Source organism: Lampris incognitus, chromosome 16, assembly GCF_029633865.1.
Source record: "Lampris incognitus isolate fLamInc1 chromosome 16, fLamInc1.hap2, whole genome shotgun sequence".
Lineage (NCBI taxonomy): Eukaryota > Metazoa > Chordata > Actinopteri > Lampriformes > Lampridae > Lampris > Lampris incognitus.
This window is the reverse complement of record NC_079226.1, coordinates 16951991-16967970: the sequence shown is the minus strand read 5'-3', so window position 1 is coordinate 16967970 and position 15980 is coordinate 16951991. Positions and strand designations below refer to the sequence as shown.

Sequence of the window (15980 nt, the reverse complement as noted above, 5' to 3'; positions counted from 1 at the left end):
AGTGCGATGTGTCCCTCTGCCTCATAGACAGAAACTGCTTCACAGCATGGCACAGTTGACCTTCATGACAGAAAACGCATATGGATTTACTGAAGAAAAATGTAAATGTTGTGTTCGTTTTCCACATTGTTTTTAATTGCCCCGATTGCCAATACTTTATGCAAAAAAAAGAAAGGCCAAAAGGCTTGTACATATTTTGTGTGAGATCAATAAAGTTCTGTCGAAATGCATTCCCGTTTTTTATTTATTTTGCCTTTATAATCATGTAACTACTTACACAGTCATGTTTAAGCTGACCTCACTGCAGCATACATATTCAAATTGCCTTGTTTGTGCTCGGGGAAAAAATACATGTATTGCTTGATGGTTCATTGCAGCATTAGGTTTCTACAACATTCCTACAACAATAGATCCGAAGGGGCAAAAAAAAGGGCTCAGGTCTACCTGCTTTGAGAGGAACAAACTCGTGTGTAAACCGCGTATAAACCTGATGAACCCCGACAGAATCAGTAGCAGCTGCATTACTACAGGTGGCCGCACGGTGTCGATGTTGAATCATCGAAGGAAAAACGCAAATTTCCGGGTCCGGCGTCAAATCGAGCACTGCACGTGCATTGTCTGTTTCCGCCAGACTTGGCGATGTCTCAGGATAATACAGCGAACAAAGAACATGCGACTGATGTGACGCAACGCGAATACGGGTCAGGGTGCGTGTGGAAATAAGCCTTTGTTGACACGAAGGAGAGAAGCAAACAACAGAGACGACGAACCTAAACATCGTGTGTAAAAAAAAAAACCCCACCTTTGCAACTGAGACAATGCGAGGATGACCAATGATTCCTGAAGGGCAAGATCACCGCTTGGCTATCACCAGACACCCAACAAGCGAATGGCTGTACGCACTGGTTGCGGTCACGACACCTCGAACCCCCTTCGACAGTGGTGCAACAAGGATTCTTGTGTTTTGTGGTTTAAAAATGAGTTGTACCCAGCCATTCGCATCAAGTTTCACACAGTAATAAACGTGTCATACATCATCCAGGAACTGCAGCTACATTTACAGAGCTCCTTTTTTAGTCGGATAGGACATTGGCAGGTGCACTGAGAACTACCTTTGTTCGGGGAGTCGGCGCTGACAAGCGCCTATAGTGTCTGCAAAGACAAGACTGTGCTTCATTGAACATGTGCCTTCTTGAATTTCCTGGTCTAACCTAATAAGCTGTCATTAGGGCTGCATAGCAGTACGGTGATGTGCCTCTGCAACTGCTTACAGCAAGTGTGCGTTTGTTTTGGCAGGCTCCTGACATGTGTTTGAAATGCAAGCGACTCGTTGCTTTAGATCACAACTTGCAATCCATAGTGCAAATCATTCACTGGTGTTTTGAGTCTGATATTTAAATGCATATCACAATCAAACGTATCCGATTACACCGCTTCTTTTGAATGTACTGTCTTGACTGCCAGACTTCGTGTCTGTAAAACGTAAGCCGACTACAATGATAAGTGTACACGTTGCTTGTCAACGTCACCGACATCTGTGACACGTCCGGGGCCGATCTGCCGGCTTGTCAGGTCTTCATTAACTGAATCTACCCACTCAGTCCCATTCAGGGTCACTTCGGGTTGGGGCCTATCACAGTAGGCAATGTGTGCAAGGTCACTAACACAGGGCAATCAGGGACAAGGCGCCAACCCATCACAGGACACAGTCAGACACGTTTTCCATCAAAGCAATTTAAAAGTCTCAAATTCACCTAATCTGCGTAGGGTATCTTTAGACTGTGGGAGGAAAACCCATGTGAACACTGACATGAAAAAGTGGAGAGGTGCACGTAAACTGTATTATAAAAACCGACTCGTGGGAACCAACAAAACTGACCGATCTTTCGCTCGGTCTCGTTCGCGCAGGCGCACTGCCTGCACACGTCACCAATATCTCCTTGAGCCTGTCAGTCATCACACCAGCCCTTGACAAACATGTGGACAATCACGCAGAAGAGTTAAGATCAGAGGGCGTTTTAACTGTAAGAAGAAAAACAAACAGTGGTGGCCATTTAGATAATCACACATGAAGATTATTTTTTTAAAATTGCTTTCATATCAGTTCATCGGAATATCGCCATACACGTTGTGAAAGGTGTGACGTCAGCAGTTACGCATCCGGGCAGTAATGCTCACTCTTGTGTCTACATAGCATGATGGCATTTCCCCCTCTGTGTGCAGTATCTCCACAAGGGCGCAGACCCTAAAAAGGGAACATTGTGGAAATAACATGCAGCGTCTTGACACATTTTCAGGGAAAGGGGGGGGGGAAACTTGTCTACAGCAGTACACAAAGGATTCCATTGTATGGTGGACACAAAAACGCCTTTTCAGATTGACTTGAGAAAAATGCAACAAGTTACCCCTCAGAGACACACTTTATTTGATGTTCGGTACTCTCCTGTGCCGCGGACTCCAGGCATTTATTCGAGCTCATCACATGAATTAGATTTTTTATTCAAATGCCCTGACAAGCTAAAAATAAAGGTATCTATCTGATGATCAAGTTGTCAGTTGACACACATAATCAAATCACTTTCAGAAGGTGAAAAAAAAATAAACAACTATTATCACGCCTTTCTTCTTTATGAGGATAAGGAAGCCATTCAATGCGCTCCTTTTTTATAAGGATATGGAAAACAGTAGCTAGAAACTAAAAGTAAAAGTGCTGTAGACTATAAATACGCGCTCAATATATACGGTGGACCACGAGAAAATATGCACAGGTATTCTTTACAAAAGCTTGCAAAACACCCTCCAGATGAAAGATAAAATTTATATATATATAAAAACAATCACAAACCTGAAAACTAATTCCACCCATTGCAGATACCTTTAGAAGAAGAAAGCTGCTTTATCTTGTCATTGCACAGGTTAAAATGAAATTCATCCTCTGCATTTAACCCATCCTATTGTATAGGAGCAGTGGCAGCGGCAGCACCTGGGGACCAACTCCAGTTCTTCTTTCCATTGCCTTGCTCAGGGACACAGACAGGAGTGTTATCCCTAACATACACGTCTTTTTGATGGTGGGAGGAAACCGGAGCACCTGGAGGAAACCCACGCACACATGGGGAGAACATGCAAGCTCCACACAGAAAGGCTCTGGCATGGCCTGGGGTTCGAACCCAGGACTTTCTTGCTCTGAGGTAACAGTGCTAACCACTGGGCCACCGTGCCGCCAAGTAGTTAGCACTGATATTTGACTCTACCTTTTAGCAAAAGTAGAGTCAGATATCAAAGGCATGATGTGACCCCCCCCCCCCCCACACACACACACAGGAGATCATAAACAACTTCTGCCAATGCTTACTTAAACACTAGCCTTTGAAGGCTTCCCATCCCATCTTATTACCATGCCCCAAAAGGCTTATTCACAACACATTCATTATGCCAGATGAAAAGTAATACAGGTCTGATTTAAATTAGGCAGATTTATATGCGTTAAAGCCAGTAGCAGTCTGCCACACGCCTCCCTGTAGGGGGCGCAATACCACTGCGTTTGTGGTGCCATTTCTCATTGAGCTGGTGTGAGTTTGCATGGGAATCTGTTTACTCGTCTTTGATCTCTTCTCAGGTCACAAGCCTGTCTTGCTCATGTTGTAGCTCGGGGCAAGCTGGCTGGAAAGAGATGCGGGTGATAACAAATAAATTGAATTGCTTAATTGTCCCCCCCATCTCCACATGCACAATACACCAAGGGATTCTTCAGCTGATATTTTCTGCTGAGCATGCCCTACAGGTTCATAGTGGTGTGGGCTTGATTCTCACACTCGTAATAATTTGCCTCGCATCCTGGGACCGCACACAGCATTAAGTTTTTTAAGATAATCGAGTCATTCAAAGTGGCTTTATTTAAATCAAATGTAGGCTAAGAATAATGGCAAGGTTTTTGGGTCGCCTTCACCTAGTATGAAGCAATAACAAACTGTGAATATCTTTTACTAATTTCAATTGTATCAGTAAGAAAAGAAAACCATATCTCAAACACAAAACAAACTAAGATTTTTCAACAACAGTGACAAGTGTCAATATACGGCCCATATTTAAGCATCGTATAGCATGTACATATAGGCACCATGTAAGTGTCTTATACTGTAATTAAAGAATGCAAAGCTCCGAGCGTCCAGGTGGCGTGGCGGTCTATTCCACTGCCTACCAACACGGGGATCGCCGGTTCGAATCCCCGTGTTACCTCCAGCTTGGTTGGGCATCTCTAAAGACACAATTGGCTGTGTCTGCAGGTGGGAAGCTGGATGTGGGTATGTGTCCTGGTCGCTGCACTAGCGCCTCCTCTGGTCGGTCGGGGCACCTGTCTGGGGGGGTGACTGGGGGCAATAGCATGATCCTCCCACGCGCTACGTCCCCCTGGCAAAACTCCTCAAAGTCAGGTGAAAAGAAGTGGCTGGCGACTCCATATGTATCGCAGGAGACATGTGGTAGTCTGCAGCCCTCCCCGGATTGGCAGAGGTGGTGGAGCAGTGACCGGGTCGGCTCGGAAGAGTGGGGTAATTGGCCAAGTACAATTGGGGAGAAAAAGGGGGAAACATTTCCAAAAAGGGGAAGAAAAAAAAAAAGGTTACCCAATTTCCCCTCGTGGATGAATAAAGTATTGTGATTCTGAAATAAAAGAAAGAATGCAAAGCTCCCAAGCTTAAAATTTTTTTTTTTTAAAAATGGCCAAATTGGAAGCGTCCATTGATGTGAATGAGCCAGCTAGACCGCTGTGCCTCTCTCCAGGTTCTGTTTGATCTCTGCGGTGTATTTGCCGTAGAAACGCTCAGCCTTCTTGTTGAATTTGGCGTTCCTCTCGTTGATGTAGTCAATGTCTGCATCATCATTGTATGCCCTGCGTCGGCTATACTTGGCCCGCTTCTCAATCCTGGCAATGGCAAGGAAGAGCAGCTTAGGGGGAAATATATCATCCAACATGGCTACTATCCAAGTCAAAACTAATTATAATGATATTTTGCAACAACACGCAATAATTTTATAGGGTGCTTTTTAGTTGGCCAAAGACCATAGATGGCAGAAATGCAAGAGCTAATGCATTCTAATACGTGTTGTGTGCACTTTTTTACACAAATGTGCTAGAATGTATTACGTTTGTACAATTGTACAGCTTCTGTAAAGAAGGTACACTACACACACACACACGCGCACACACACACACAAAAAGCATCACACACTTTTAAGCAATGTTGTGCGTCACACCCTGGCACACAAAGGCCTTGTCTAATGTCCCACAGTTGCATCTCTAACACAAGCCTTAGACTGTCTCAAATATAGCACAGCTGAGGGTAAGGGAACACAAATCATAAGTGAGAGGGTCTATTGTTGGTGGAACAAGAACCAGTTTAACAAGTAGTAGCAGCCAACTGATAATAGGGGCCAATTGATAAGACTGACACTTTAAAACTTTACCTATGGTGCTCTCTCATCCTTATGCTGTTCTTTTAGACTGACATCCTATGTGGGTTTTCACTAAGGCTTGCTTATTCAACCACCCAGTCACTATGTACGCTGATAAAATGTTATTTGTGGTGGCTCACGGCAGGATACAGAGATGAAGAATTGTATATTTTGCCAAGGCCTCACTACTCACTACAAGAGCAGATAGAAAAGAGACATTAAAAGAGGCAGATTAACGACACTACCCCAGGCATACAATAAAGATGACAATACCAGCTCCTAAAAAGTCAAGTCTGATTCCTCTCTGGGGTTTATTTGGTGGGATCAGATAGGCCTTGGCAAAGGAATCACAAACTCACTCCTGCATCAAACGAATTAATTTAGCACTGACATGTATTCGCCAGGAGAGGACAAGATCGCTCTCTCTACTTACTGTTTCTCAACGTCTTCTACCATGCGGTCGATGCCCTCCTTGGTGGGCACATGGGTGCCGTGGATCAGGCTGTTGGATGTGGGGTGGAAGTCCTCACCACTGTGGAGTCAGTAGTGGAATTACAAAAACTTAACCACCATTTCAAACATGGACTTTTCTATTCTATCTTTGTGATTATGGTCATCTTGAGAAAAGATGATTATGTGGTTTCAGGGCTGTTGCTTTGGTGCATCCTTCACAGTTATGCATGTACAAGTCATTATGGAGAAAGAACCTGTGGGCACTGGAATCACCTTTAGCCGAAGTGAGCAAACCCACCATAACTATGACCATCTTGCTCCTCCGAGTATTCAGAGTATGAGCCTCACATTAACACTTTAAATTCATTAATCGATTCAGAGAATTTCCAACTGTCACATCGAACCCTGTGGCAGGAGACGGGGCACAACGCTTAACACATAGTGAGTGCTTTGTGCACATGTGATGGGTTGACGCTATGATGATCACACTAAATGAATGCTTAGGGTGGTTCCTTGATTAAAAATTTCATGGTAAAACTCTTAATAGCTGGGATGCCCTCATATATCATTTTTATGGGCCCCTCCCAGTGGGAATTCACCAATGAGCAGGAACCTACCAATGCCCCAGGGCCCTGGAGGATATTGTTTCTTGGAGGTTTGCATTTCTAACTGGCTGGCTAGAGAGTATGAAAGACAAAGTAGATAGAGCATGGTCACTGAAAAGGAAGAATGATTTAAGAGACTTTGCCTACCACTTTTCTCTCTGACGCTCATAGCTTTCCATGTCTGGTTTGATCTGCTTGGTGAGCCTTTGATACTGTCGCAGCTGGGCTTCGGCATAACCTGCAGCCCAATGACAGCACAGCATAAGAGTAGGAGAGTGAGCGGGGAGGGGGGGGGGGCAAAAATAAAGAAAGGGAGGGAGAGAGAGAGAGAAATAATTACCGGAACAAACAGCAAGCATGCACAAGACTGCGGCTGATTTGGAAGGGATGAAGAGGAAACTAGCCTCCCTCTCCCCTCTCTCAAGCCCCTTGGGTGATAATTTCTCTCCAGAAGTTTTAATTCAGAAAAGGGGTTTTGATGTAACACATGGCAGCCATACTTAGGAGAACTGCAGCCTTTTTTTAAGATTACATTGGCAGTGGATGAAGAGGAAAATATCCATTGGGATCCATACACACAATCAGTATGGTTGCTATTAGGAATGTCCCGATCCGATCCACGGCATCGGTATCGGGTGGATACTGCCCAGAATGCTGGATCTGATATCGGAGGGGAGAAAAAAAAATAATCCGATACCTATCCGATACAATCCATGGGGAAATCTAGCTTAAACCATTGCCTAAATGCTTATATATTATTTCTTCTTCTTCGTCGTCATCTTCCGCCTTCTGCTTCTTCTTCTCTCGGTTTACTGGCAGATCGCACACAACTTTAAGGTGCATACCGCCACCTTCTGTACAAGAATGTGTAACATCATCTTTCTGGCTTCTTCATATTAGCACTCCCTGTGCCGCGCACCTCCGGTTAAGCGGCGCAGCATGTCAAGTGATAACAACAGTAGTAGAATTAGTCTCAAGTGTATGAACGCTAACTACCTGTGGAATAGTCATGTAAGTGGTGTCGAAGTATTTCAGAGGAAAAAAATCCAACAGCCGAATGCAAAATTTAAAAATAAAGCAGCTAGGCCAGTAAAGTCAGTTTAAACTGTGTTTATTAATGTTATGTTATGTATTTGGAATGTTATACATATTTAAGTTGTGTTTTACAGTGCCATTTGCACATAGCTGCACTGTAAGGGATAGTTTTGTATATGTTTTTTACAATCCTGAATGCCGATTGTTTTGACTTTAACCTGTTCGCCTTAAGTACTGCAGTACCTGTTATTTTTTATTGTTGTAGTTTGAATAAAGGGTGGCAAGTCCTTCATAACCAACTGTTGTTGTGGACTATATACTGGGGAGGTATTTGTTTGTTCTCCATTTGAGTGAGATGTTTTTAGGTTGGTACTTGGCTATCATAAGCAAAGTGCTTCCGTGTATTTTATTATTATTATTATTACTTTATCATTTGTACATGCAGGTGGCTGGCATGACAGAGGAAGATGTCGAGGACAGGAAGAGATGATCCGCTGTGGCGACCTCTAACGGGAGCAGCGGACAGTAGCAGTAGTAGTAGTACTACTACAAGAGTAAAACAAAATATTGGATTGATATCGGTATCGGCAGATAGCTAAAGCTGTGGTATCGGAAGTGAAAAAGTGGAATCGGGACATCTGTAGTTGCTATGTAGCAGAGTGAAAGCGTCAGTGTTAGTGCAGCTCTGGGGTCAGCAGTTGCTGGCTGTCTAAAACCAAAGGATCTTATTAACTAATCAGGTGGTATGCCATGGCATAATACAATTACTGTGTACAACTTGTTTCAAGAGTACATTGTGTCAGATGACAATTTGCTAAATGAATAAATTGAGATTCAAAGGCAGAATAGGTTATAACCCATTACTGAAAGAGTAATCTTGTTCTAATTCTAAACAACCTACACCTTATTTCCTGTTGTGTCTGTACATGCTTGCAAGCAGAATTTCAAAGTCAATAGAATTGGCAGCTAACAACACTGGGTGAAATGCTGAATGACACCGCCAATCCAGTGGGTGAAATTATTGTTTCACTGACATAACCACATTTGACATTAGAGGAAAAACATGACTTTCTCTCAACAGTTTTCAGGCAGATTTTTTTTTAGCATATTTGTAATTAGTTTAGACTGGTGTTAAAATGATGTCAACTTTTAGATTGAAATGTTAGTGTTTGGCGTATAACTACTGTGCACTGTACCATTTGATTGTTAACTACTATTGCCCAATGATGGCTGAACCTGGAGAATGAATCAAACTTTTGGATGATTACAGTGCCTATGTCCAGTGCTTGATAATGTACACCTTTATCAATAAACTCTCAGGAATAAATCTCTTAAGTCTGATTGTGTGTTGGCTAGAAATCTAACACTCATTTCTGGCATGTACTCAAACAATGTTAAATCGCTTTCAAGATTGTTCTGAATAAGATAAGGAGGGTTGAATATTAGCAGAATGACAAGCAGATAGGCAGGCATAGACATGTTCATAGTAGAACACAAACCCAATATTACCTGCCAATAGTGTCTTCAAATTTTAAGGACTTCAATAACCTTGGTCTGGTTAACATTTTTTTAATGATAAATTATGACTCAAACATGTTAGGCAGATACTTAGGCATTCATTCCCACATCTTACAGTCGTATCCTACAGGCCAAAAGTAACCAGGCTATGCTGAGCAATTAATGTGTGTAATGTCCCCTCATACAGAAGTGACCCAAATGCCAACCTGAAAACCCTGGGTCTGGATTTTTCTTCCTCTTCTTCCTCTCCCACCGCTCTGCATCATCAGCACTGATCTCCAGCAGCTTCACTCTGTTGTAGTCTTCCCCTCTAGCAGCACATTCCTTGAATGAACACAGTGATCTTCAATTACCAGATTTTGGGTTTAAATGGAACCATTACAGAATGTTAAGCGTGGTACACACTAGATTTCTAATTGGAGAACACGTCACACTTAAGGACTGCAACTTGCTGGTGTTTCTGTCCTAGAACGTCACAGAACGTATCACATTTAACAACTGGAAACTGCTGGGAGTGACAGATTATAAGACTCCCTGACAAGAAAAGAGACTTCATTGGTCTTACAGCTGACTGACACACGCACGCACGCGCACACGCACACACACACACACACACACACACACACACACACACACACACACACACACACAGAGTGGTGGCTGAAGAAATGTTCCTTCTGGTCAGGGACAGGAGAACAATCTGCATGTTTTTATTGGGGTTCTTTCTGATGTTGGAGGAAACCCATGTGAGCACGTGGAGAACATGCAATCTCCACATAGAAAGGCCTAGTCAAGAGATAACCCACCTGAGCACAGGGAGAACATGCAGAGAGTACACACGGACAGCCACTGCACACTGACAGGCCTGGGGAGAACATGCAACTCCCCCAGTGCTAACCCCGCCCCTAGCGGGAATTGAACCCAGGACCTTCTTGCTGTGAGGCAGCAATGCAAGCAATGCGCCACCGAGCCACAAAATGCCTCACAATGAATAATGCACTATGAGAAATATCATGAGGTCACCTATTTTATGTAGCCAATCAAAGCGCCGTACAAAGCACCGTACACCATATACAAAAGGAACACCACGCAAAAGTGCAAAACAAAACAACAGTGGAGAACAAGCAATGGTCACCATTGCTGGAGTGTGTGACATTGTTCGCACTGACCAAAAAAACTTACTTTGTGTATAGTCTTTTTTTCTATTGCCATTGCTTTTCTCAGCGCAATGTTTTTCGTGCGACCAAAGGACTCCCGATTTTAACCTACATTTCACTTCCACTGGAGAGTTCATTAGCTGCTGACTGTCATGGACACAAGAGCCTGCCCCTTAGGCTGTCAAAAAAATCAAACAGGTTTGATTTTGTTTTAAGACTGTTAAGAGCTCTAAAAACCAAGTCACCCGGTCCGCGGTGGTGTAGCGGTCTAAGCATCGGCTCTGTGTCGATGCAGTTGCCCACTGGGGACTGGGGTTCGCGCCCCGGTCTCGTCAGATCCGACTATGGCCGGACTCGACGAAGCAGCGATCATTGGCAACGCTGTCTTCGGGAGGGGGGCGGAGTCGGCTTGTGTTCGTCATGTGAATGCGTCTCTGTGTGTGTCGGAAAAACAGTGGTTCGGCCTGGAGTCGCCTTGTCACGAAAGTGGCGAGGCGGTCTCCTTCGAGACTGCCGGCCGGAGAGATGCAGTTGGCGAACGCATACAGTGCGAGGGTGGGTGTTTGAATTAAAATAGGGATCGATTGGCCACTAAATTGGGAGAAAAAAGGGAAAAATCAGAAATAAATTTATAAAAAAAATAAAAAAAATAAAAAAAAAAACCAAGTCACTTGGGTTGCCATGCGACACGACTCTTTTGTCACAGGAGCACACTGTGACTGCCCTGAAAACTTATGATTATCAAAATAAAGGCTAGGACTCAAAGCATTTGGGTGTTGCCTTATGTGATCCCAGCTTTAGTGGGGACCCCCCCCCCCCATTCTCACCAATTGTACCTGGCCAATTATCCCACTCTCCCGAGCCATCCCGGTCGCTGCTCCACCCCCTCTGCTGATCCCGGGAGAGCGGCAGACTACCACATGCCTCCTCCAATACATGTGGAGTCGCCAGCCACTTCTTTTCCCCTGACAGGGAGGAGTTTCGCCAGAGGGATGTAGCGTGTGGGAAGATCACGCTATTCCCTAGAACCCCCCCCCCCCAACCAGGCGCCCTGACCGACCAGAGGAGGCGCTAGTGCAGTGACCAGGGCACATACCCACACCCGGCTTCCCGCTTGCAGACACAGCCAATAGTATCTGTAGGGACGCCCAACTAAGCTGTAGGTAATATGGGGATTCAAACTGGGACCCCAGTGTTGGTAGGCAATGGAATAGACCGCTACACTACCCGGACGCCCACCTTAAGTGGATGAATTTCGAGGGGAAAAGAGAAAGAGACTTCATAATGCTACTCTGGACACTTATATGTTACCTACTGACATCTGGTCAGGAAGCAAGCACAAAATCCAATAAATGGCAATATACAAAAACAAATTTCTATTTCTGCTTCCTTTGCAAATGTAATGAAAAGAGGACCAATGTTAAGTGAGGAAATTACTACTAGATAAAGTTTTAAACAAATCTAACTGTACAAGACATATATTTCAGCCAAGAGGGGTTACAAATGGCTATGTCTCAAAAGTAAATCAGCTGTTTCTTAAGTGAGTTGAAAACAACAGCACAAACATTTGAGGGCTTTTGAAATAAATTGATTTTTTTTTTTAAATTAAAAATTTTAACTTTGCACCTCTGGATGGTGGGGAAAGACACAAAAGATGGGTGAGCACAAAAGGCTGTGCTCTGTGACAAGTAAGTGTCATTGAATAAGTTAAAAGTCACAAGAAAAACACCTTTTTCTTCTGATCCACAGCAAGTTCCCACTCCAGTCGAGCTTTCTTTGCCTCCCAGTTGGCTGGTAACTTCAGTCTTTTGTCTTCTTCCACAACCTCCTGGTGATTGAGCTTGCGTGCTTCATTCTGTCATGAAAAAACCCCAAAACAAAACATAATGATAGACAGCATAAAAAAGACAGGTAACTACATTGACAATGTCCCTATCATGCTGATCAATTCTTTGGAGCCCAAAACAAATACCAAAATAGTTTCCAAAATTGAACAACATCATCAACAGCACTTTTGGTGCCGCATGAATATTTGTCTTGACCTCTATACAGCAATAGCGCATCTTACTCGGCACAACTTTGACACACAAAATCTAAAAGCTGCTGGAATCACCGGTCGACATCCTCAAACGACACAAAAGTGACCGAAACAGCCAAAGGAAGATAACTAACCCTTTTGAAATGCAGCTCCCGAAACTTGCGGAGTCTCTCTTCTCTTTTCCGAGACGCAATACTGTCAGCGGGCTCCTCGTCTGTAGCCGCAACAGGTTCCTGTGTATTGCAATTTTCACACGTTTATTCAAGATTACATATGAAGCGTATATATTATGTGACTTAACAATCCAGAGACTGGCATATGCAATGCAACTTTTAAAATGGCACAAGCTGGCGTTGTGTATCTAGAACGGCATTTGTACTCCGGGTTCTCAAAATTAGCTAACGTCAACTGCTCGACAGCCGACGGGAAGCCTATCGCACTGGTTAGCTTAGCACAATGACAAAGAGTTTGTAAAGAAAATGAGATTAACAATCCATCGGCATAGTAAATCAGTTCCTATAAAGTTTATAATATTCAAGGTTATCTCACGTGGTCGACCACAGCACCGAATAAATTGGATTAATGAAATGAACCAGGGAAATTGCTAATACCACCAACCTCAACACAAGACGCCATTATTGTTTCTTCGCCCTATCCGGATATGACGTAGCATGCTACAGGATATAACGGAAAAAAGAGGACGTCGTCTTGAAAAACTGCCACAACGTCGGGGAGGACAGCTTCAAACCGGTGTATCACAGATTTTATCCCAACAACAGCTATTTGCAGAGATTGAAGGTTAAGACTGATAAAGACTGCTCTTTCTGCAACACGAAACGGTGTCTCATTTATTGTGCAGCTGTACTAAAAAATACTATACTATTGTGACGTGGATGAAATAGTCAATGAACATGGCTACAGATTTTCTCTTCATATTAACGTTCCTTTTGGATTCCACGATTATGATAGAGTTTGCAGAGAGAATATTTTTTTATTAATATCATGATTTTTCTAGACAAATGTCACCTACCCAGATGTAAACTTAATATTTTCCTGAAAAAAAAACCCTTTTTCTTGTATCCAAAAATAGAATCAGAAGTGCGATATAATAAAGTCCTCGAGAAACAGGAAGGCTGTCGAAACAGCTTGAGTCTTGCGTGTTATGTTTTGGGTTTTTTTGGGGTTTTTTTTTTCAGCCTCCAGATACATGGTGCTTGTTTTTGTACGATTTTTGAGGTACATTTTGTAGTCGAAATGTTTGGTTATTTCCACGATAAAGTTAAATAAAAAGGAGTTATTATTGTTTCTGTTGAATACCGTTATTTTTCTCATTATCAAGAACAAATCTGACATTACATAAAGCGAGTCACGAGTTTTACAGTTGTACAAACGGTTGAAAAAGGAAAAACATCCACTCCAAGGATTTTCCCTCACACAGTATTAAACATCTAATCGAAATGTAAATTATTATTTAAGGCATAAACGACTCATAAAGTCTGTAATGTCCTTAAACAAAAAATATAATTGCTGGGCTCAGCCTCTTTGGGGGTGCTTTCACCCCCCTTTCCAATTCTTCACTCTGCAAATAAGTACTATTCATTGAGCAAGAAGAGGCCCTCTCAATGCACACTACAGTATTTTTAAAGCAAGTTGACTGTATGTTGAAATAAGAAACAAACCAAGATGGACACCCATTGGATTGATAGAGGTATCGGAGGCAGACTACAGAATTTCAGTATCCTTAATATCTCAAGGAGACTTTGACAAGATTATAGTAATTGGATACTACCTTTAGGTTATCATACATTACCATTAACCCATCCTACTTCCATTATGCATAATCACCAGCAAGTTTTAAATGAAAAAATTATTACAAAAATCTCTTAAACCACAAACAGAGCAATCCAAGAATGTGCTGCTGATGTATCAGTGGTCTGCGTGCCAAATCTTTCCATCATGACAAAAGTTGCTGCTTGGCATCTTGTGTTTCATAACACTTTCTTTGTATGAACATTCAAACCAGCCCATGTTGCCTCAATTTGAAGAGTTAAATCATAAAAATATAGCTAAACCGATGGAAACTGACATCATACACACAGAGAGCAATTATGCATATGACTGGAGGTAATAGAGTGAAAAGCTTGAAAGGTCAGCCATAAAGACATCCGCGTGCCACACAGAGAGTCTGTTTAGAATCCCCTGATCTCAGCTGTTATGGTCTCTTATGCTACACAAAAATGGCATCTCATACCAATTACCAGTCATGCTCATTTTTTTCCCCACAAAAACACAAGTATAAAATCAATGCCATGGAACATAACGCAGGACCTCTGAATATGATTCTATGATTTGATCAGTAGACAAAAGTAAACAGTTTCAAGAGCCATTTGAGCAAGTTTGACTTGCCAAAATGAAAAATCTCCCTCTTTGATTGCGTTATACTAATAGACATCTTTTGGAGGATGTAATTAAGTGGAGTTTATAGTCTTAGATTAAAGCATCCTCTAGATCACAGGCAAAGTTAATGGAGTGATGCATTTTCACTGGAAACCAGATGGGAGCACATCACAAGAGAACAAAACATCCCTATAGGGCCCTGCTATTGCCATGCTCCGGGGGAAATATCAGGAGACGTCTCAATAAGTGGCTGTTGAGTAAGATGGAGAGTGTGATAGCAATGTGAAGGTGAGAATGTAAGGTAAGAGCATTTAGTAGTGGAGCAGACGTGCAGCTACTCTGCACATTATTTCAATTTAAAATGCCCATATCAAGGTCAGTCATTTCTACGTAACACCGCAGGCCTCCCCGGGTGGCTTCAGAGACTCCACTTTTCTCAGAAAAGCAAAACAAGTGTAAGATTATTCGTCTTATATATGCCTCTTTGTTTCAGTCTCTTTGTAAGTGTCATCAATTGAGACACAGTTGGCAGTGATCTCTCTGCTCCAGCATTTTGGCCTGTTTCTCCCTCTGTACTTTTTCTGAATAAAACCATCCCTGGCTGGGCTGATTCAAAATGACTCACAAACTAACATGTCAAGCTTAGTCAAATCACAATGCTTGGCGATCTACTATAGAGAGCGCAGATTACTCAAAATCAGTTTGAAAAATTTAACATCAGATGCATGTGTGCTTAAGGTATTTGGGAGATTTAGGTCTTGGTAGCTAGTGTTACCAGCCAGTTTCCTCAGAGTTTGGTTTACACAAGATAACGAAGGCTTTTTGCCCTTACTTGTATTGGTCCTTCTATCAGTAATTGCATCAGCCCTCTTTTAAACCGTATGCACTTGAATATTTTGCAGTTAGATGGATTTTTAAAAAAAATTGGGACTCCAGATTTGCCTTTGGGCCGCACAATCAGTGATATGGGGAACTCTGCATTACTGTCATGGCTGTTCAGGGGATTTGGAGTCTTAGTACAGTGAGACAGGATTTGCATGGGGATGGGGCCACCCAGGAATGCTGAGCTACCAGTCTTCAATATTAACTTTTCCAGTCAGGCAAATCAAGCCTGAAATAGGGTAACATAATATCTGCAAATAAATTATACTATGGGGGCACGTTTATAAATATGGCACAAGGCCTCATGGTGGTTCATCTAGCCCTCCCCTATTCATTAAACGAGACATGATATTGATTTAGTTTGCTTCATGCTGTGATGAGATGCTGCAGTTTTTTTTGCACATGGGGAAATGCAGATGGCTGGTGCTGTTATCTTACGTT

General features: G+C 42.7%; 1 protein-coding gene across 1 annotated transcript; it reads right to left on the bottom strand.

Moving 5' to 3' along the window:
• Nucleotides 1-3878: 3878 nt before the first annotated feature.
• On the bottom strand, nucleotides 3879-12919 carry syf2 (SYF2 pre-mRNA-splicing factor). The gene is made up of 7 exons (XM_056295642.1): nucleotides 12879-12919; nucleotides 12395-12493; nucleotides 11952-12077; nucleotides 9272-9389; nucleotides 6660-6750; nucleotides 5888-5986; nucleotides 3879-4924 (listed from the first exon to the last, which is right to left on the bottom strand). Exons 1-7 carry the CDS (start codon nucleotides 12894-12896, stop codon nucleotides 4759-4761), a joined length of 717 nt encoding a protein of 238 aa, XP_056151617.1. The 5' UTR covers nucleotides 12897-12919; the 3' UTR covers nucleotides 3879-4758.
• Nucleotides 12920-15980: the final 3061 nt, after the last annotated feature.